The sequence below is a fragment of the Tenrec ecaudatus genome, chromosome X (assembly GCF_050624435.1).
Source record: "Tenrec ecaudatus isolate mTenEca1 chromosome X, mTenEca1.hap1, whole genome shotgun sequence".
Classification (NCBI taxonomy): domain Eukaryota; kingdom Metazoa; phylum Chordata; class Mammalia; order Afrosoricida; family Tenrecidae; genus Tenrec; species Tenrec ecaudatus.
Window position 1 is genome coordinate 132,031,701 of NC_134548.1, and position 23,062 is coordinate 132,054,762.

The 23,062-nt window shown below is 41.3% G+C and overlaps 1 protein-coding gene across 6 annotated transcripts in view; it reads right to left on the bottom strand.

Moving 5' to 3' along the window:
• Positions 1 to 2,542: 2,542 nt before the first annotated feature.
• LOC142434227 (melanoma-associated antigen B16-like) overlaps positions 2,543 to 23,062 on the bottom strand; it is a 29,245-nt gene continuing 8,725 nt past the window's right edge. Inside the window, exons 2-6 of one of the 6 annotated variants that reach the window (XM_075538932.1) lie at positions 12,516 to 12,649; positions 8,533 to 8,714; positions 7,618 to 7,672; positions 5,832 to 6,007; positions 2,543 to 4,192 (exon numbers count right to left, since the gene is read on the bottom strand). In XM_075538932.1, the coding sequence (XP_075395047.1) occupies positions 3,063 to 4,127 (1,065 nt within the window). In that variant the 5' untranslated portion in view covers positions 4,128 to 4,192; positions 5,832 to 6,007; positions 7,618 to 7,672; positions 8,533 to 8,714; positions 12,516 to 12,649 and the 3' untranslated portion in view covers positions 2,543 to 3,062. Of the gene's footprint in view, positions 4,193 to 5,831; positions 6,008 to 7,617; positions 8,202 to 8,532; positions 12,650 to 14,355; positions 14,407 to 23,062 lie in introns of those variants that run through there. The other 5 variants (XM_075538931.1, XM_075538929.1, XM_075538930.1 and 2 more) reach the window with 5 other exon arrangements.

Below are 23,062 nucleotides of genomic sequence, written 5' to 3' on the forward strand. Positions count from 1 at the left end.
GTAGCCTGTTTCTGTAAGGATGCACAGACCGGAATCCCAAACAGCCGTTCCACTCTTTTCTAGAGGGTCTATATGAAAGGGAATCACCTCATTGACCGTGAGCTCACTTACTTACTTGATTTCGGGCCAACCTCCGACTTAAGTACCTGGTGACAATATCTACGATGCCCATCAAAATCACAGAACATCCCATTTCCAGGGTGCAAAGAACTTAAAAGAATATAAGAGGTCACCAGGCCTTAAGAAACCATCGAACTTTACTTTGAAGACATCTGTACACCCACCTTTCTAGCTGTAGAATAACTGAGGTGATTGCTCTTAGGCGTCATCTGGTCGGTTCTCAGAGGGACCTTGTGTGTAGTAGAAGGAAGCACCGCCGGGTCTTGCACCATCCTCACAATTGTTCTTGTCTGAGCCCATTGTCACCTGTAAACATGTAAATTTATAAACTGTAACCTGTAAATGTGTATCCTTTATCTTGTGAGAACACAAGAGGGAAAATGTATGTTTTTTTTATGACTTGGCCCTTTAAAAGATGAATATCATATTCTATACCCTTAAATCCAATTTCTATTTTTTAGCTTGCATTTAGTCATAGCCCTAATCCCTAGCCACTGGACATCTGAATGGTTTAACACAACAAATTTTCTTGTGCACATAACATCTGATGTGAGGTAGCAGAGGTGTCTGCCATAAAGGAAAATAAGGATGCAAACTGCATGCAGCTGGTGGTTGCGACATCTCAACATGGAGAGATGATCTGGCGATGGCATGCTAGCTTCCAAACGCCTTTACCTGTGACCAATAGTAATGGTCACGTTCAGTAGCACGGGCTAGACCTGTGGCACAAGATGTGGATAACATTTCACATATGTTCCAACAGTGTTTTATTCTCATGTTCACTTTCTTTTTAAGACAGACATATAGTGCTTTAGACTCAGGGTGCTTTTTTTTATCCCTCAGAAGACTTTAGTGAAAAGCAAAACAAATAAGGAGGCACAGGTTGGCCTCAGGCTGGGGGGAGTGGGAGTGAGCTCCAGGCAAATTCAGATCAGGGGTCTAGTGTCAGCTCCGTCAAAAATTCTTATGGGCTTAAGCTCAACTCCAGGCCCATAGTCTGTACGAACCCCTAAAAGGTTGCCAAGACGATTCTTAACCCTTACAGTGTGACGTAACTAGTAAAAAACATCTAATTTAAGCATTATGCTCATTTGAAATCTGTCTCTATGGGATTAAACTGACAACAGCCACTCAGAAAGATACGATAGCAACCTTGGTGGGTATCTACTTTACTGAGAAAGAAAGTACCCAGAAAAGAAGAAGGCAGGAATGGCTATGCAGCTCAAAACATGTAACCAGTGTCCCATGGAGAAGCAGCTGAAGCAATGTAGGTTTGTGTTCTGTATATCCTCAACAGCGACACCATTTACACAAAACGCTTGTTAACGTGTATTTCCTAGCTCAGCTTCTTCAACTGTGAAATGAGATTGATAAACGCTTGATAAGCTCTCCCTCAAAGGACTGTCATTCTGTGTATTAAAAAAAAACTTGGCAAAAATCCTTGAATCTTAGCTCTTAAGGTAAGTTCTTGCTAAGATTATGTCTTCATCAAACTCTACTACTGTTTGTGTGTCTGTGTGTGTGTGTGTTGCTTTAAATACAGGATGCTGCAGAGGATACCAAATTCTTTAGGAGACAAAAGAGGAAATAAAATAAAATTAATGCTTACCATGTAAAATTCACGAATTTTTTACCCTCCGAAAGTATGATTAAAAGATGTGTGCAAACATGTCTTCTCAAGCTGTGTACCATGTAAAGGGCCTAAATTTGCATTGAGAAGACCCACTCCTTCCCTTCCATCCAAAGCACCAGTTTTCATTCATTTCACCATCACCAGAACTTTAAATGATGCCAAATTATACTGAAAATAACTTAATTAAAATATCCCGCGAAAGCGCTGGAGTCTCTTCTCAGGCTCATCTAATATTGACTTTCCATTGGCTTCTGGAACACTCATCTCAAGAGAGTTATTACTGGAAATCCTCTTTGGAAATGATGTGAATGTAATGCCTACTTAAGATGAATGTGTGTAACTTCACTGAAGCAAACATGCAGGAACGTATTCCTATTTTTATTTAAAAAACAAAGAAACTAATAGGCATTGTTCCTCCTTTGGACTTTCTTCTCAACTATGAGACACAGAACCTGAAAGTCTGACCCACACCCCCCTACCCGCATGTCCCAGTTTTATTTGACATTGACACTGAAGGGCTTATACGTTCCTCACATTCCAAACTGCCTTAGCTCCGGGTATTTATTTGACCCACACAACCAGCCCTTCCCCCTGCACACATACACCAATTTTTGTGGACTTCTTCAGACTTGCAACTTATTTCTTGAAACCTACCTACAGTGAATGCTGCTGCTTCCATATTTGAATATCCTATGGGCAGAGCCAGGATTGTTGTGATTCTCGCATTCCCAGTGTGGTGGATTTCAAGAGGGGGCTAGATTCTCATATAATAATTTAAAAATTGCCAAGTCAATACGAAGTCTCCTTTATTAAAATCAATTTTGTCTTACATTCTTGAATAGCAAAGCAAATCCAGATAGTGATGTTTGAATTTTACAAAATAAAGTATGAAGAGGGAGAAAGACAACCCCAAACTGTCCGTCTTTTACATTTTACTTGATTTATCTCAGCATGTGGAATGCAGTTTTTCACAGGTCTAACAAACATCCTGTATCTAAATGGGATTCTCTTTGTCCCATTTGAGAGTAGAAGTGCTTTCACAATGGTTTCACAAATAGCAAAGCAATTTTCCTTAAATATAGTAAATAGCAGTAAATGTGTGAAAAAGACCACACATACACTTAGATTCTAAAGCTACTTAAGCACTATATGAAAAGTAACGTTTGCATAATGACCCAAAAAAAGGCTGAATCTCCCAGCTACCTATGTACAACAGGAAAACGCAGGTGACTACACTATTCTCATTACAGCTCCACCCATCACGACTGGAAAGGTTTTCCAACCTAAAGTGAAGAATCTGCCCAGGACCTCACTGGGGTGGGAAGCAGCTGCCGGAAGTGGCACCGCAACTCTCCAAGGACAGGGGGGTAGCACTATCATCAAAGCTGGCGACAGCTAGACCTTGGGCTCGCTCTTTCTCCACATTCAGAGCCACTACAAACGTAATTGGGAAAGAACCTGGGCTATTTTCATAAGCTTTTAACAAAAACTGGAGGAGCTCCAGCTTGTTGATTTCAGCGTAGGCTCTTGGACCCCACGCAAACTTGTAACGTGGAGGGTGAGTGTTAGGCAGCTGCCGATACTCCACATATTTCTGCTGAACCAACTCTCCGGTGATGAAATCCTCTGGATTCCCACAGATGAAGTGCTTCTGCCCAGCATAGATGCCCATCGTATTCAGCACCTCCCAGACTTGTTTTTTCGTGGCACTGTTGTTGTTGAGGAAGATCACACCCAAGACAATAATCAGGATGCCAGTCTTTGGCATGCCTTCTACTTCCCTCAGCAAGCCGTCATAGGTGAGGCCTAGTGTCATGCAGACGATGTAACAGTGGTTGATGGTGTCAACTTCCTTCACTTCAAGGCCAAACACCATCTCCAGGCATTCCCTGGCTTTCTGCAGGATCTCAGGGAATTTATCTTTGTACTCTTTGATGACAGTATTCAGCATGTCTTCTAGGGTGACTGGCTCTTTAATTCGATACTTGAGCAGCAGATAATTCGCCAGTAAAGACGCTTTCTCTCTGATAGGCAATACAGACAGGTTTTCAATATCTAGCTGGGTCAGGCCGTCACTGTCTTCATCAGAGCTGTCCTCCTCGGTGTCTTCAGTGGAAGAGGACACATCACACTCACCGTGAAGACTCGGGGAAGTACTGGGCATCTCGACATTAGAAGTCTCCGCGGCGGCAGTCTCCTTCAGAGAAGGCTTCTCTGTGCCCTTGTCTCCCATGCTGGGAGCTGGAGCTGAGGAGGAAGAAGAGCCTTCCTCCAAAAGCTCAGGTAATACTAGATCGGTTTTGTCCGGGCCTTCCGTGGCCACAGGGAGGGGTTGCTCCGGAGTGAAGCGAGGGCTCTTTTTCTTAACAGGCATGATGACTACTGTAAGTAGCAGCAGATGAGCCTTTGGGCGAAGAGAGGAGGAAGCCAGTCCACAACCTAAAGGAGAGAGAGGAAACGTGGACTTAGATGGTAAGCTAAAATGTGGCAGCTTTGAAAAGGCGACCTCTACCAGCCTTCTCTCAAGAGACAATGCTCTAGGGTCTCACAGGTCTCCTATCTTTCTAGTCAACGTTCTCCACAGTAAACTGAAAGGGTACGTGACGAGCTTTGTATGTGAACAGCCACAAAATTCAGCTCGAGGCTTTCCATGGCTCACAGTAGGGCAGGCACCATCAGTTTGCCATGGCTTGGGATTGGATGGTCCCTTCAGTTCAGAATCTGATTCCTCAGCTTGTAGAACTCGTGCCCTTTTGCCTCCGACACTCTGAAGCCACTGCTCTCAGATCAAGCCTGCACCTTCCCTGAGAAATCACAGGAGAACGTGAAGAGCAACTGAGTCTAGTTTTCCCTGTCCTGGATTACCGAGGCTGACTGCAGGGGCTAGATGTCTTCACCCATGTGTTCTGGAGTGGGTAGTACTCTCAGATTCCACTCCAATTCCTTATCTGAGATTCCTTCTGCTGAAGAGGTATCACTCTATCAGCTATAAGCCTTCACCTATGGAAACTTCTGAGGCACGAATGAATGTGCTCCTCAGCCTGGCAGCCTTGCTGAGTGTTGTCCAGGAGCAATGCAGGACTCTTTGTGCTCCCACTATTCTGAAGTTACAGATCTCCCACTCCCCATCCACTGTCTTGATTCTTAGCAGAGCTTGAGAATTCACCTCCTTAGGTGGTAATTTGTACCCACTGACTAAGGTCATCAGACTCCTAAAGACAATATATGGTGACTATTTATGACCTCTTCCGCCTAGGGCTTTTCTGGGCTGACATCAATGTTGGCGTTCTAGTATTTACTATTCCTCTGTTGTGAAGTAGGTCCTCACCCAAGATCCTTACCTATACTCCGGCAGAGGATGGAAAGCTACTCTCTGTTACCCCGAGTCTTCTCTCCTCAAATCATGGATATCACTTGATTTGGCATGTTGGGATCATGGTAGAGCAAAGTTCTACATGGTTTGGCTTGGGATTAAAATGAACACGGAGGGAAATATGACCAGAACTATGTTCTCTAACTGGTAACGGAGGGACACTGCAAAACTAATATTCCACGGTAGGCAAGCCACCACTTTCGTAATTACGAAGTAGAGTCCAATGACATTATCCCGCTTTAAATAGTATTTCCACTCATTTTCTCATAACAGCTATCCTGCTTGGGAAACTAACACTGAGTGAAATATGACTAGGATTATATCCCCTAACTTATTACAGAGGGAATCTGGAAAGCTAACATTCCATGGTAGGAAAGCCACCACTTTCGTAAGTTAAGAGATAAAGTCTCAGTACATTATCCTGATGTAAATAACATTCCCACAGATCTCTCCTAACAGCTATGTACCTTAAAGTCAGCACATGGTTGATTTTATCTCCCTATGGAAGCAGACATTCTTGTCATCTCCCACCATGGCACCCATCCCCCCTCAGGCCTTCCCTCAATGCACTTATTTCCTCACCTATGTGCTCAGGGACTTCACTGCGGTTACCACCCACCTGGTGACGTATATAACTATGGAACATGCCTGTCTTATGGATCTCTACATATATCCCAAGACAGCAAACACTCTCTGTGCGCGGACCTGTCTGTTGAGAGCATGGTCTTCTCAGAGGTCAGCACGTTAATATAAAATGTGTCGGACTCCTTTATTTTGCTCTCTCTCCGATCTTCTCTGGTTTTATTCTAACCTTTTGCCTTGGCACATTTCAATGTGCAGACAGTACCCATGTTGACCCGTAGCTCTTGTGAATTTACTACCTAAAACAAAACAGGGATTTGTGTGATAAAGAAAGGGTTTTCCCCAGGTTGTCCCCCCATAATATATGCCAAACCTAAGAACACAAGGTCATTGACCATACACTAGGGAGGTCAACTGCCTAAAAGTTATCTCCCTGAGGGTTGTCAGCCATTTAGTCATCAGACTCTATAGTCTATCCCACCCTCAGCAGGACCCACTCCCTGCTGATAAGGATAGTGGATTGCTCCCCTGAAGGAGACCCAAAGATATGGTCACCTCAAGGAGGACCAAGGTTAGGCTGCCATCTTAACTCCAGGGTCCTCACATCTTGTCACATGTGTACCTCTATTGCCTCCCCTTCCTATTGGTTGCACACCCCTAGCTCGTCCCCCTATTGCAGGTATGCCTACCTTATAAACGCTTCCAAGGTATAAGGGGCTCACATGTCACTGAAAATGTATATAAGCCGTGATTGGAAATATATTCTCTCTGTGCAGACCCGCCGCTGAGATCATGGCCATCCCGGAGGTGAGCGTAGTACCTACGGACCCAGCGGTGGTTGAGGCTGGTTTACTCTGACAGCACGTTGTTTGGTTTGGGATTAAAACGTTCCACCTCTATTTCCACTGCTATCGGCAGCTCCTAAGACTTCTCCCGACTTGAGGTTTCCCATTCACAATAAGGTCAAAACTATCTCTCATTGGCAATAGTGGAAAAGTGTCAGGGCATGTCATCCGGCCATCTCTGCTCACTTTCTCCTTGGAGTCCATCTATTCTGTGGGTTCACACTTTTATGGAAGGGGAATCCTCTTACTTCTAACACCACATTTAAGACTATTGGCAGGACCTGCGATGATACATTCAGACTTGACTGACATATTGTGTACTAAGACCAGAGTCTTCATCAACCTGAGAATGCCAGGTGGACGTTTTGAAAACAGAGCAGAACTGTATGTGAATTCCACCATTTTGAGACAGGTGGCCCCACAGTCACAAATCCAAGCCTTACCTTGGCCGCTTGGACACCTTCTTCTGCTGTCCCAATGTTATACTCTCAAAATAAGGTCTCATCTTTCTATTAAGACTATGAAGATTAGAGAGGGCAACAATCCAATCCACTCCAGAGGCTTTGGCTCCCAGGGATCCCAGTGTCCCTGGGGTCTTTGGGACCACACACCTCAGACAACAGATGTATTTTTTCCATCACTCCTGGATACGCTTTGGAAACTTCCATCTGCTGACTTGATGTCACCTACTCACAACAAATGCTTCATGGCATGAAACCCAAGGAAGGAATTAAAACCAGAAAAAGAAGAAAATCCTCACTGCCATTGAGTCCATGTAGACTTCTAGTGGACCCCCTGTGGGTTTCTGAGGCTGTAACACTTTATGAGAGTAGACAGCCCACTATCTCTCACTGCAGGTGGTTCCAAAGGGCCCATTGTAAAGATGACAGTATTCCTTAAGGACAGCACCACCTGCATTCCTTCAGAGGAAGAATTTAGCGTCATCTACATTTGGAACCATAGCCAAGTGATTCCCAGGGCTAACAGTAGGGACTGAGTGAGACTGAGTAAGGACAAGAAGCTTAGGATTTGTGCCCCTTGCAGACTTAAAGGGAATCTCTTACCTTGATTACTGGCAGGTCCTGGAGCTCCCCCCTCTGGTGACAGGGCTAGAATCTCCTGAAATGAGAGCCAACACCTTTCTCAGGCTCTCAAGGTAGAAGTACCAGTAATTCCAGGAGACCCTGACTTACAGGATCTACCAGGTAGGAAACAGGCAGTCACAGAAATTTGCGTCTCTTCCTCTGTTCTTTTACCGGTGGAATCAACTCCATCTTAAAACCGCCCTGGGTCAGTCCCCCTCCATCCAGGGAATAGAAACCAAGCCCTCAGGACAAGCTGCTCCCTTTCAGAACACCCTGAAGCATAAATCTCCTCCAGGCAGCTGGCCATCCAATGGCTGGGATCTCCAAGGGCTTTCAGAATGGGCACGTCTCTGAGGGACTTTATTTTCGGCCCCTAGCCTTTCACCCCCACCCCAAGCACACACCTCAAGGCCCCATTCCGCACGCCACCCCCGTAGTAGTTGTTGTCCTCACTTATCAATACAAGGGCTTCCCAGGGCTCAGAAATGGATCTCAGGCCGCTTCTGAACCCTTAAGGCTAAGGCCTGAATGAAAAGACATGCAAGGTGGGAGTCAGGGAAAGCTTTTCAGTGCCCCCCCATCCCCTCCCCCCCACCCCACCTCGCCTTTGGCGTCCAATGGCTGATTACAAGGGACAGAATATTGCGTGCACCTTCTCCACCCTGAGGTGATCGGTCCCTCAGCCCCCATTGGGTATCTGTACCTGGACCCCTGCAGGCTCTGGATTTCCTCCTCCCTTTTATGAATGGAGGTCGCACGACAGTACAGGGCCCGGGCCCCTCTCCCTCTAAGCCCGGCTCTTCTCGGTGCACATTTGTTGCCACAAGTAACAAAAAGATCAAGGGCACGGAGCTTATCTCGTGTAGATTGCTCAGTCCCCACGCACTGCGTTACCTTGAACACTGGCGACCCTGTGGAAATTATCCCTCTGTGCCTATGAGATGCTGCAGTCCGCAGATCAAGCTCCTGCTTGGGGATTTCCGGTGTGGAAGTTAGCGGAAGCACCCTCTGACCTTAGCTGTCGAGTTCTCCATTGGCTGACACCAGGGGCGGGGCTAATGGAACCCACGCACTCTCTTTTGGAATGGGGAAGTAAAACACTGCAAGTTATCATTCGTATTCAGCTATGAAGTCCCTCACAGCCATACTCGTAAAAGAAAGCGGAAGGAATTGAAGCATGGAGAGTCAGAAAAAAGTGTCTACAGTTAACACACAACTATACATCATGTGAGGAAAATTTCGAGGGGGAACCTCATTTAATCAATAATTGTATAGGTTCAATATACAAAAAATAAACTTTGCTATGACCACTCCAGCATCAGCTGGAACAATCTCTATTCCTTTGAAATTAAGCAGCATGGGTAGAGCTTCGCATCTATAAAACCAAAGAGGAAAAACTGAAAACTCTGGAGCTAGGCAGCATGTTGGTACTGAAAGTTCGGGGGGTTGAATGACCTGGAGAGAAGGGAAGAACTTGCCGTCCCCTTTGACAAGCAGCAGCTTGTTGTTCTTCTGTCCTTCACAAAGATAACTTGCCACTTTCCTGGGTCTCTTTTTTTCATAAAATAAAGCGCAGCACTTTGGAGTTGACAGTGCCTGGGAAGAAAGATCTAATTCTGCATTCTTTCCACCTCCCACATTCCAAAACAACTTCCTGATGTCTGAACTCGGTGTGTCTAAGTATACTCTTCCAGACAAATACAATGATTTAGCCCCAGCTGGTTCCCTTGGGGTAAACGGATCTTTACCTGCAGATAGCTTCCTCCCACCTTGAAATTTTCTCTCCCCAATTCTATCAAAGAAACTACACTCACTTGTTACTTCTCCCTGTCCTCTTTGCTTCTCCTTTTTCTTATAGCCGCTCTTTCTTACTATGTACTGGAAAGTTTCCCTTTCATTATGATTAGGGTTTATTGTCTCTACAGGGATTATAGTCTCCACAAAGGAGAGGTCATGCTTCTATCAGTAACCTAAGCCTAGTACCCAAAACATATCTGCAACATCACAGACACGTTGTGCTCAAGTCAATTATGACTCCCAGGAATCCTTTAGGCTAGAATAGAACCGTCCCATAGAATTTCCAAGTCTGTAATTGTAATGGAAACAGATTGCTACATTTTGCTCCTGCTTAGCAGCTGGTGGGTTCAAACTGACAACATTTTGGTCACCATCCAAGCATTTAAATTCTGTGCTACCCAGTCACCTTTGCGATATAGTAGATTCTCAGTGATAAATGGATGAGCGAATGAAGCTTTCCGCCTTTACCTAGAATGTTGGACAGTTAATTGAGAATGTGGATCCAGCAAAGATTTGTGAAAGTGACTGCTTAGAAAACTTGCTTTCATTGTTCAAGGCCACCTTTGACTTTGGCCTGCGCTAGACTGAATGCCAGCACATTCTTATTAAGCAACTTCAGCTAAAATGTTTGTCACGTTCCCACAGCACCTGTCAGTGCAGACATACTGTAATGTTCAAAATAATACCTTCCCTTTAGTTGCTCTATATTGACTGCTCCATGTTGTAGGAGACCTAGGGCACCACTTGGACTTTTGAAATGTTCATTAATTGTATCTGCAATTGAGGTAAACTATTTAATAGGAAATTGTCCACAAATATTATCTATATATGAGAATTCCTGTTTAGGTGGGGTATTTTTTGATACAATCCTTAACTCTAGCATGTAATCCAAGTTATATTTGCGTATATGCAGGCCTCTTGCATTTTAAAACATTGTAGTAATGCTTCACTTTTAAGACCTGACTGAAAACTGCAGTTCTCTTTTACTTAATTTTTATTATAATATATTTTTAATGTATAATTTTACTAGGTTGGTTTGTCTAGAGAAACAATAGACTGACACATGTGTAAGAAAGAGCTTTCTATCAAGAAGATATCCCAACCCAGTCCAACTGAAATTCATAAGTGTGATGCTAGTCCACAAGTCCCTGTTCATACTCATGTAGCCTCTCCATATAAGAGGAATGTAAGGGGAGAAGGGCATCCACCAAGGCATTGAATTTGTACAATTCATTGGCAACATTATCATTTAATTGGTGAGTGGTAATACTAACGAACTTCCTGCTCCGTATCATCTATTGAATGCTTTCTACATTAAGGAATTCATTGTATTTGAGAGAAAACCTTTCCACTGGGAAAATGGAATGATGAAATGCTTCCTTTCCGGAGTTGAGAACAGCCTTCTACGCAATCTACCTGCCTTTGCTAGTTCCTAATGGTAGTACAGGATGAGTTCCTTCTTTTGATAAAGACAATTCTATGAAAATATGAAAGCAACTGTATTCAACTCCTTTATCTCCAAAACCAATCTCACTGCCATGGAGTCAATGCCATTTCATAGCAACCCTATAGGACAGGGTAGGTAGCACTGCCTCTGAGAGTTTATAGACCTCTCAAATCCTTTGCATCCCGGTTTCAGACTTTTACTTCTTTCAACCATCAACCGTCTTGATGTGGGCTACATAATTCAACCTGCTGTATGCTCTTCCTTACACACAAACAAGTTCAAAAAGTTAGCACTCCAGGTGAGTCAAGCCTTGTGTTTGTTTGAGGCACATGTGCAACTCAATAGCAAATTGACAAAGCACCTATTGTGTACAAGACATTAAACTCAAATCAAACCAACTGTGACTCTACAGTCCGGAGTAGAACTGCCCCTTTGTGTTTCTAAAACTATAAATCCTTAAAGAGGTAAAAACCTTCATCTATCTCCCTCACGTTCTTAGAGCATCTTAGGGATTTGAACCACCCATTTTCAGTTAGTAGGCCAATGCTTAAACCATCACACCACAAGAAAATATTGAGGGTAGTCGAAAACATATGAGAGATCTTTAGATACTTAGAAAGTTACAGGCTGGTGGGACATTGGCACTGGTCTTATTTGAAGCTCTCTGGTAATCTAATGTGCAGCCCCAACTGAAAGCTAATGAGAATTTAAAGACTATGTTTTATGCACCAACTAATATAATACAGCAGATTGTTTCACAGATATGATTTAGCAAAGTTTCAATACATTGGCTGTATTTCTGAAAAAACAAAATTAGTGCAAATTCATCAATTTTCTGTTTAATATGGTTCCCTATCAAGCACTTGTGTGCATTTTAGGTGTTCAGTGAATTCAGTATTATAAAGTAGATTTCAACCCATAGTGACAATTTAGTACAGAGAGGAAGTGCCCTCTTTGGATTTCTGAGATTAATCTTAAAGGAAGTACAGAGATGGCATCATCTATCTCCTGTGGAGTCTCATTGACCTATGGTGGCATGGTTACAGTATTGGGCTGCTAACTGTAAGAATTTGTGATTAGTAGCTCAATACATTGCCTGCTACGCCGCCAGGGATCCATTTGTGTGTGTGTGTATATGTGTTTTTGTGTACCATCTTCCAACCACTGTGTGCTTAGTCCCATCAAGTCTTCCTGGACTGGTAGGAACCTTTGTGAACAAAATAGAACCAACTGTTACATTTCTGGCCCATGGTCACCATCAACGTTGTAGCACCTGGGCCAAGTTAGGGGTCCCTTATTGTGACAGACAATTTTCTTTCTTTAGAATGATGTATTCTTCTGGCTATTATGGTTCCCTCCCTGTGGCATGCTGAAGGTCAACAGAACAGAGTCACACATTTCTCACTTGTAAGAATTTTGGCTGAACTTCTCCATGGTATATTTAATAATCTATGAAAACAACACAGTTCGACTGCATTGATTCTTCTTTCTTCTCTTTTAAACTGTCCAGTGTTTAAATTTATATGAGATTATAAAAAAAACATCACTAAGTTAAGTAGACAGAGTTTCCCTTCTTCACCATTTGTATTTAATAAAGCCCTGGAAGATTTAGCCAGAACTATTTTCAACTCACCGTCCCCTAGTTGATAGTGACCCAAGAGGATGAGGTGGAATGGACCCTGTGTGTTTCCCAGACTGTAACTCTTTACAGGGGTCAAACGTCTCATCTTCCTCCCATGGAGTGGCTGGTGGTTTTGAACTTCTGACCTTGAAGATAGCATTCCAATGAGAAAGCATTATGCCACCAGTGCTCCTACCAAGAGCTATCAGACATAAAAACAATCAAATAACCCCCATAAATGAAATACTTAAGAGTAAAACTAACCAGAGAAACAAGACTTTTACAGAGAAATTTACTATCACTAACTCAAGAAAAGAGATTTACATAAATGAATGACTGTTCCATGTTTACGTATTAAAAAAAAAACCAGCCATCAAATCAATGGCTACTCATAGTGACTCTATAGGACAGGGCCCCTTGTTCATGAATAGATGGACTTAATATAGTAAAAATGTCTGTTTCACCTAAAGAAAACACAATTTTGATCAAAATCCTAGGACAATTCTTCAAAGATATGAAAATACTAGCCTCCAACCTTATATGTAATGGAAAGAAACCCAAGATAAGCAAAATACTACCAAAAACCAAAAGCAAAGTAGGCGACATTTCATCCCCTGATTTTAAAAACCTATTACATAGTCATTGTTAGCAAAATAGCCTGGTATTAGTACACAGATAGATATGGACATCAATGGATCACAACACAGGACCCAGAACTAAACCCAATCACCTACCAACCAAACAAATCTCACTGCCTTCCTGTTAATGCCAACTCAAAACACCTGTAGAGGACAGAGTAGAGCTGCCCTTGTGAGTTTCTACAACTGTAAGTAACTCTGCATAAGAGTAATAGCTTTGTCTTTCTCGCTCAGGGAGTCTATGGGTTACAAACTGCTGACCTTGAGTTTGCAGCCAGGCACTTAACCACTCTGCTTCCAGAGCTCCTCACCTATAGACACTTGATTTTTATTAAAAATCTGAAACACACTACGTGAGGAAAACACTCTTTCGATAAATGATGCTGGCTAAATTGGAACTCCCCCTGCCAGAACAGGACCCATACCTTAAGCCATGTACAAAAATGAGCTCAATCTGGATTAAAAATGTATAAATCATAGAAGTATAAAATCATCCATAATACACATAGAGACAAGAGTCCTAATACAAGTCAAAAACACACTACCAAACATAATGAAAAAACATACACACAACAGATGACAAAATAAAAGATTAAGACCTGAAAACACATTCCTGTACATCACAAGGCTTTATCAAAAGAGTAAAAAAAGAGCACACAGATTGGGAGAAATATTTTGGCCATGATATATTGGATAAGCGGCTAGTCTCAAAAATCTATAGAACATTTTAACGCCGCATTAAAGAACAACATGAATAATCCATTTAAAAATGGGCAGAAGACATGGATAGACAATTCATCAAAGATCACATCTAAGGGGCTACTAATCCTATGAAGAAGTACTCTCCTTACTAGCAAGTAACATACCACTCAGACCACCAGTGATAGCAAAATAATAGAACTTTGTGAAGCCCACTAGCGTATAAATCACTCATCTCAAACGTTGAAACTTTTATCTTAGGGGCTTCATAGAGTGTCTTTTAAAGAAGAAACCAAGCTTATCTGAACAGAAAACAATTAGAAGGTTCCTAATTACTCTTATGAAATAACGACATGAATTAACAAAAGATAGAAGTTTGTATTAGAAGGTAAGGACAGTTATAACATGCATAGTGCTTTTCATACAATGATCAAGATATCCTCATTGGAATAAGAATTACAGATGATAACTTATGGAAAACTTTGACAAAAAAAGAAGAAGAAATGAACACATACAAACCCAATATTCACAGATAACAAATGTCTTATTGGCTCCAGCTCTTCTTTCTGTGTTTTTAAAAGGAAACATTTGCAAAAGAATTGTAGTCTCCCAAAGTTCATCTCTAGACAATTGGACATCCACTTACAGAAGGGGTCGCAGGGAGGAGATGAGCCAGTGAGGGTGCAGTATAGCACTAATGAAACATAGTTTCCTCTAGTTCTTTAATGCTTCCTCCCCCCACTATCGTGACCCCAATTATACCTTATGAATCCAGCTAGACCAGAGCATGTACACGTCCAGGTAAGAACTGGAAGCACAGGCAATCCAGGACAGATAAACCCCTTAGGACCAATAATGCGAGTGGACATAGCAGGAGGGGAAGGAGAAGGTGCGGGGAGAAAGGGGAAACCACTCACAATGACCTACATATAACCCCTTTCCCATGGGGATTGACAGCAGAAAAGCAGGTGAAGAGAGACATGAAATAATAAGAATAATTTATAAATTATCAAGGGTTCATGACAGAGGTATGGGAGGGTAAAAAATGAGAAGCTGATAGCAAGGGCTCAAGTAGAAAGAAAATGTTTTGAGAATGATGATGGCAACAAATGTACAAACTCGCCTGACACATTGGATGGATGGATGGATGGATGGATGGATGGATGGATGGATGGATTGTGATAAGAGTTGTATGAGCTCCCCATAAATGAAGAAAAAATGTAAATGAAAAAAATTGAAGTCTCCTTTATATACCTTCCCAATTCTATTCATCTCCCTCCATTCCCAGAAGTAACAAAAATCCAGATGCTGTTGTGTGCCTGTCCTTCCTAATATTTTATACATTTTTCGCATGTGGTGGTGGTCGTGGTTAGTTGCCAGTGGGTCTGTTGCACCGCGCAGCTATCTTATGTTCTTCAGAAGGAAACACAGTCCACTCTTGAGCTGGTTTCACAGCTGTTCCTGTGCTTGAACCCATTATTGCAGCTATAGTGTCAATCCATCCCCTAAGGTCTTTCCTCTTACTCTTCGCCCCTGTGCATTACTTTCCCCAACATGTGTCCTTCTCCAGGGATCGGTCTTTTTGACAAGATGTCCAAAGTATGTGTGATGACGTCTTGCCAGTTTTGCATCTAAGGAGCATTCTGGCTGTACTTCTTCCAATCTAGACTAGTTTGTCATTTTAGCAGTCTATGGCACTTGCAGTGTTTTTCACCAACACCATAATTTAAATGCATTTATTCTCCTTTGACCTTCCTTATTCAATTTCCAACTTTCATGTGTAGATGAGACAATTAGAACTATCATGACTTGAGTCAGATGCACCTAAGAACTCAAAATAACGTCTTTGATTTTCAACATTTTAGGGAGGTTTTGTGCAGCAGGTTTACCCAAGGCAATACATCTTTTGCTATCTTAACTGCTGCTTCCAAGACCATTGTGTATTCAAGCAAGATGAAATTATTGACAACATTAATCTTGGCTTCATTTTTCATGATGTTACCTATCGGTCTAGTCGTGGATTATATTGTTGCCATCCATAATGGAAGCTCCATTTCTTTTCTTTTTTAATAGCTTGAGAGTTTAATATTTATATTATTTTATTAGTTGAGATCTCATACATACAATAAATCATTCCACATTTCAAGCATATAAAGTAGAAATATACAATTGCTACTACAATCAATTTCCAACCACTTCTTCTCTTTGGTACCATCTCCCTTTTACATATCCCCCACCCCTGCACTCCCCTTCCCCTGAGCCCCTGATTCTACTTGCTGGCCCTATGGGTTCCTCAATCCTGGGTTTTATATACCGAAAAATGGAAAAGCATCTACCACAGCTTCAAGAGGGGGACCTCAATTGACATAACACCCCTGAAATACATTCTACTGTGAATGAACAAAAAAACAAACAAAACAATACAAACTAAAATACAGAAGAATCTGTAAACCAGATCAGGTCTACCCTGCGTTATAGGGGATCTACTGACAAAGTTTTAACTGATCAGGTCGGATTTATGCCTCTGATCTTCTGTACCCCTTTCTCCCAAGCATGCAATTTTTGGGTGCTTCAAGTACTCCTCACTTTCAGCAAGCAAGGGTGTGTCATCTGCACATTGCAAGTTGCTAGTAAGCCTTCCGCCAATCCTGACCCCACATTCTCCTTATCATTATCCAGCTTCTTTGATTATTTGCTCAACACACAGAATATACAGATTGAATAAGTCTGGTGACAGGATGCAACCCTGACCCACCCACACCTTTCCCGGTTTTAAACCATGCGGTAGTCTCTTATTCTGTTCACACAACTGCCTCTTAATCCAGGCACAGTTTCCACAAGAGCACAATGAAATGTTCTGGGATTTCTATACTTCTCGAGGTGCTCCATAGTGTGCTATTGTCCACACAGTCAGAAGCCTTAATAAGATACCACTGAGCAACTTTCTGCTAGTGTCTGCTTTAAGGCAAGATCCATCTGATGTCAGCAGATGACATAGATTTCAAAGTCACAGTGACAAACAAGCGACCACAGTATGACAAACTGACAGACAGGTGGTGAGCTTGTCTTGAGTAGGTAGTGTTAAAAATGCTTTCAACTTAATTGTACCAATTCATATGCTTTGCAATTTTATATTCAAGTTATTGTCTCCTCACATTTTCTTAGTTATGTGGTACATGGTATAGACCAAATTAGTTTGCTTTCACTATAAGTTACAAATTGTCTAATATCTTCTCTTTGGCTTCCCATGATTTCTGATGAAAATGAGTACATTTTAATATGTTCCTTGGCATTTTGTGTTCTTCTGTGAATTACTATGTTTCTACAGAACTTAATTGTTATTGAATGTGAGTTAGGCCGACTGAAGTAGATCAAATACCTTTGGTGCTGGTGAAGCATGTCGAAAATACTGCAGACTGCCAGGAGAACCAACAAAACTTGCTTGGAATAAGTACTGTTAGCCAACTCCTTAGAAACAAGGATGGTGAGACTTTGTCTCACACACCTTAAAATATATTACCAGGCGAGACTAGTCTGTGGGAAAGGACGTCATGCTTAGGAAAGCAGATGGGTAGGAAAAAGAGAACACAGATGGCTGTGTCATGATGATGGGCTGAAGCATAACAACAGCTGTGGGGACGCATCTGTGGTACCTAGGGTCGCTATGAGTCACAAGTGACTTTTCGGCATCTAAGAACACAAGATTGCTATTGAGGGCCGGACACATAACATTGATTCCTAGTAATCCATGTGACAGAATACACTGTATAGAGTTTTATTGGCATATCATTCACAAACAGTACAATCATTTATTTAATGCATACAATTTTATCGTATTTAGTAGATTCATAGAACCCTATGGCGATCACCACAATCAATTTCAGAACATTTTCAAACCCACCCCACCCCAACAGACTCATATTCTTTTACTACTAATCATTTCAAATTTAATCAACTGGTAATCTGCTTTCTGTTTCTATAGATGTAGAATGTCTGGGGATGTATTACTCCATGATCATAATGTCAGAGGGCTAACATCAAGTTTAAGTTCAGTGTTGTCTATATTTACAGTCATATGCTATTAATAGCAAGGCAAGAGTTTAAAAATAATGTTCAATAAGAAATGGTTGAATAAGCAAGAGGTGTTTCAGCAGGAAGTGTATGTTTACATTTTCTTTTTTTATTAAGAAGAATGTTTTTGTAGTGAGGTATTTTATTTAGAAGCATTACTGAGTGGGGGGAAATCAAAGTGAGCAACCCATGGTCATAGAATTGGAAAAATTTCCATGTAGTCTGAAAATGGATAATGTACAATTTTGTGTGTTTCCTGTCACTAGAGGTTTTCAAGCAAGAATGCATGGCCCCTTAACAAAGATATTACAGATGGCCTCTCTTCATAATTTTGCCTATCAGAGTAAACAATATCAACTATTTTTTTGTTCTTGGATGCTGGTGAATCTATTCCAATGTACAGCAACACTGTGTGACAAAAGCAGAACTTCTCAGTAGGGTTCTCCTGGGAATATTCGTTATGGAAGGAGCTCAACCAGGTCTGTTCTCCCAGAGGAGTTTGAGCCTCTAAATTTTAACAGTCAAGCTGTTGCCCCACCAGGGCTTCTTGCCCCTTACAGTCAAAACTAGTAAGACTCTATGACGAAATGGCAAAGTAAACGGCTCAAAAATGTCCAGTTTTATCAAAATTTACTGTAATCCATATTGCCACGTATGAATCTTCTTATATTTTTAGTTTGCAACTATATACTAATTTCAAATCACTAGGAACAGATAAGATGATGTAAAGACCAAAACCTACACAATTGGAACAATAGTTAACATCATGATAAAGGGAGAAAAGGTCAAAATTTTCAAGAATGTTGGTCAGTGAAAGACATGAAACAATAAAATAATTTATAAATTATCAAAGGTCCTTGAGGGAGGGAGGGGGAAAATGAAGAGCTAATACTAAGGGCTCAAGTAGAAAGAAAATGTTTTGAAAATGATGATCGCAACAAATGTGGTTGACATAATGTGCTGGACCCGGATGGATGGATGCATGCATGAATGGATGGATGGATGGATGGATGGATGGATGGATGGATGGATGGATGGATGGATGGATGGATGGATGGATTGTGTTAAGAGCTGCATGAGTCCCCAATAAAATGATTTTTAAAAATTAAAATTTTAAAAGTGTTCAAGAATTTTTTTCTTGCTTGCATCCAGAATCAGTGCTTTGGGAAGCAGCAGTCCAGAACTCAAAAACTTTGTTGCTGCACGTAAACCTTCTGCACAAGAACTCTTGTAGCGTATTAGAAGCACGTGTGTTACGTTCAAGAGTGCGAGTCAAGGCTTGGGTTTTTTTTTTTTAGTCCTTTCAGTGGAAGATGCTTCCAGGTCTGTGTCAGTTCGCTGAAGAATTTCCACTGGTTTTCTAACAATTTCTGGGGTCTTGCTTTACACTAATGCCTTCAGTGTAGCTTCAATATCATTAGTTATCTTGATCATTTTTACCACTGAAAGGGGCTGAATGGTCATCGATTCTTTTGGGTGTAGAGATTATGTGTATTTCTTTTTCAATCTTTGAAGCTCGCTGCATCATTAAATATTTTGCCCTTGGAATCCTTAAATATTGCCAACTTGAGGCTGGAAGTTTTTCTTCAGTTCTTTTTGCTTGAGGTATAGGGAGCATGTTATTCCCGCTTAGTGTTTCAACTGAGGTCTTTGCACATCCATGATAATGTTTTACTTTATCTCTCGAGATACCTTTTGAAATACCATGCTCAGCTGTTTCACTTCATTATTCCTTGTGTTCACTTTAGCTACTCTACCTTCAAGAACAAGTTTCAAAAGGGCAGCTTTGAAATACCCCACCTTCCACCCCCACATACTTGCCAGAACCTTCTATGTTGAATTCTCTGCATTGACTTCAAGTGGCCTGACACATTCCCACCAAAGTCCGGGATTGTATTGGAAACTGGTTCCATTGGAGGTACCTTAGCAAGACTAATGCAAGTGTATCCCTGAGAGAAGTTCTCTGTTGTCATCCAATGATTACAAAGGCATGTTCAAACACGTTTTGTTTACAATCTATCCTGCATATATGAAGAACCTGCATATTGACCACCCACATGAAAACATAGTAAATAATCACATCATATCTTATTTTCCAGCATGATCTAATATTAGTAAACATCCATGCATGCACAGTCATATATGTGGCAAATGCTAGGTTGTGCCAGTATTCATCTTTTATTTTAACTAAAGGCAAGTCATGTTACTAAAGCCATGTAAGTGCAATATTTGTTTGTATTTGGATGTCAATTGAGACATAGATTAAGTAATGTGTGCCGTGTTACCACTAACAATAGCTTTAGTATTTCAACTTCAATCCAAGAATGGTGCATCCAAGCCCTCTTCTGTACTTAGAGAGCGTTTGATGCTTCCATTAAGCTCTGCAAAAATCGTACTGACCACATGCAACCCAATGATCTATATGCCATGGAGCTTACAAAAAATGCAAACTCACAGCTTGCCCCAGATGCATTAAACTAAATGCACAGTATATTAACATTCTTTACATGAATGATGAGGCCACTAAAGTTTGAGAAGAACTGAAGAACTGAGTAACAGGTGTTTACCAAATCGAGGTCAAAGATACTTGAATTAAGGAAATAGGTAAAAAGATGACGTGGAGATTGGTAAGAACGGAAGGGATTGTGTGTATTTTTCTTCTTAGTAATTTTAATAGTGTATTCCTATATATTTTTATTGTCATTTTTGCTTCATAATGAAAGCACCTGAAAAGTTAAATATGCACACACACATACACATGGATACCAGTCAAGCAGTCGGAGATTACTTTGTGAGGGAATTTTATTGTCTTGTCATAGTATATATAGCCTAGGCATATGGTTACTGTTGCTAGTTGTGGTCAAGTCAGCTACAACTCATGGTGAAATATAAGGTTGCCTGTCCCAATGGCACCCTCACAATCATCACCATGTGCAAGTCCATTATTTGAGCCATAGTGTCAATTATTTCAGCGAGGGTCTTGCATGGCCTTGTTGGCCCTCTACATCATCACGCATAGCGACTGATCCTGCCAATGACGTGTACAACGCAAGCTTGCTGAATGTTTTGATTTTATTGACTAAATTTTGAAAGTATATCACCAAGTCTTTCTTTGTTGTGTCTAAATCCTTGCTAATTGATATTTGAAGTAGTGGTGGCACAGATTCCAGCATCATAGCCCCATGTAAGCCACCACAGTATGTCCAATTAACAGGGATGGAGATGTCAGGGTATCTCTGGAGGCAGTGGGAGCTCCAAGCCAAATTCACTGCCATCAGGTCAATTCTGACACATAGGAGCCTACAGGACAAGTTCGCACTGCCCCCTGTGGCTTTCTGAGACTGTAAGTCTTTAGGGAAGCAGAAAGGCACACCTTTCTCCTGCAGAGCAGCTGGTGGTTCAATCTGCTGATCTTGTTAGTAGCCCATGTGAATCTACTACAATGTCAGAGCCCCGTAGGGGGTACAATCTAGACATATGGCTGTTTGTTTCCACATCATCAATTTATCCAATCAAGACTTGTTAGTTGCTGTCAAGTCCATTTCAACTCAAGGTGAACCCATGTTTGCAGAGCAGAATTCCTTCTACAAGGTTTTTAAATCTGTGAGTTAAGGAAGCATTTTGCCAGGCTTGTCTCTTAATGCATCTCTGCAAGGGCTCAAACGACTAATCTTTTAGCTAGAAGTGCAATGCTTAACGAAACATTTGTGTCTCTCAAGGACTCCTAAGTAAAACTTGAGTTCTCTGGAAATTGGTTAGTTCTTGATTTAAGGGAAATGAAATAGGAGTCAATGTTGACAGAGTTGTTTGTATGAGTCCATGAGATTCTATTCACTGAAATAGGTCTGAGGAAGACAGCTGTTTGACGTTGGTAAAAATAAGTTTTATATCATTGTAACTGAGCTTGTACTACATACCATCCAATCTCATATAATGTTCACTCAGTCATTGAGAACTGGGGCACAGCATTTTGAAAATAAAGTAAGCTTGGGTACATGAATTTGGCAGTCTCCCAAAGGATCAGAACACTCAAAAGAATAAATTGGAACAAGCAAAGAAAACTGCCATATCCTTTTGGGTTAAACATTCCAGTTACAGAATGGGTACATATTTAACTTTATAAGAAATTATCAAATTTCATGGTTATAAAGTTTTACATTCTCAGAAGCAAACTATGAGAATTTAAATTGCTCCATAGGCTCAGCTGCATTTTCTATTTTCAGGTTTTTTAAATTTTAGATATTCTAAGAATTATGCAATGAGTCTTGATTATGCATAGGTCTCCCATTCAAGTACTAATTGGTCTTTCCTGAATAATGATTACAATTTTAGCACCCTTTAATGCGATTACAATCTGTTCATGCATTTCTGGTTTTGAAGTGTCCTTTCACACCTTTGGCCCAACTGCTCTGCAGTAGATTGATTTTATAACATTTGGCTATATATTTTATATAAATATTGTACATGTATAATCAAATATAAACATATACATCCGGATTAGAAGGAACCCTGGGGGTGTAGTGGTTACACATTGGTCAGCAGTTTGAAACCACCAGTTGCTCTAGGGGAGAAAGATGAGGCTTTCGACTCCTCTGAAGAGTTCGTCTCAGAAACCCATGGGGATAGTTCTAGCCTGTCCTGTGGGGTCAATGACAGTGCGTTTGGTTTGGGTTTCGCTTTACCCGATTTCAGGGAAATGATCAGCGACCTGTGATAGTCTGATGATACAATCTTGCTTGCTAAACTTGAAGACATAAATTAAATGCAAACACTGCAGTAACAGAGATTGCACCATCGTAATGAAATCATAGTAAGCAAACTCAGGGTAAAGGGATAAAAGATTAAGGTTGCGAAAGGTTTCATTTCATTTGATGTACAATCTATACTCTTGGAAAGAGCAGTCAAGAAATGATATATTTCACTGGCCTCTTTTAAAGTGCTAAAAACAACTCTGCCACTTTGAGTACTAGGCAAGCCTGGTACCAACCCTGGCATTTTCAGTCAATCCATAGGCAAGCGAAAGCTGGACCACAAAGAAAGAGAACCACAGAAGGACTGCTGCGTTTGAATTGCAGCTTTGGGGATGAATATTGACTACGCCATAGCCTGATGGAAGAACTCGCAAACCTGACTTGGAAGAAGTGCTTTCTG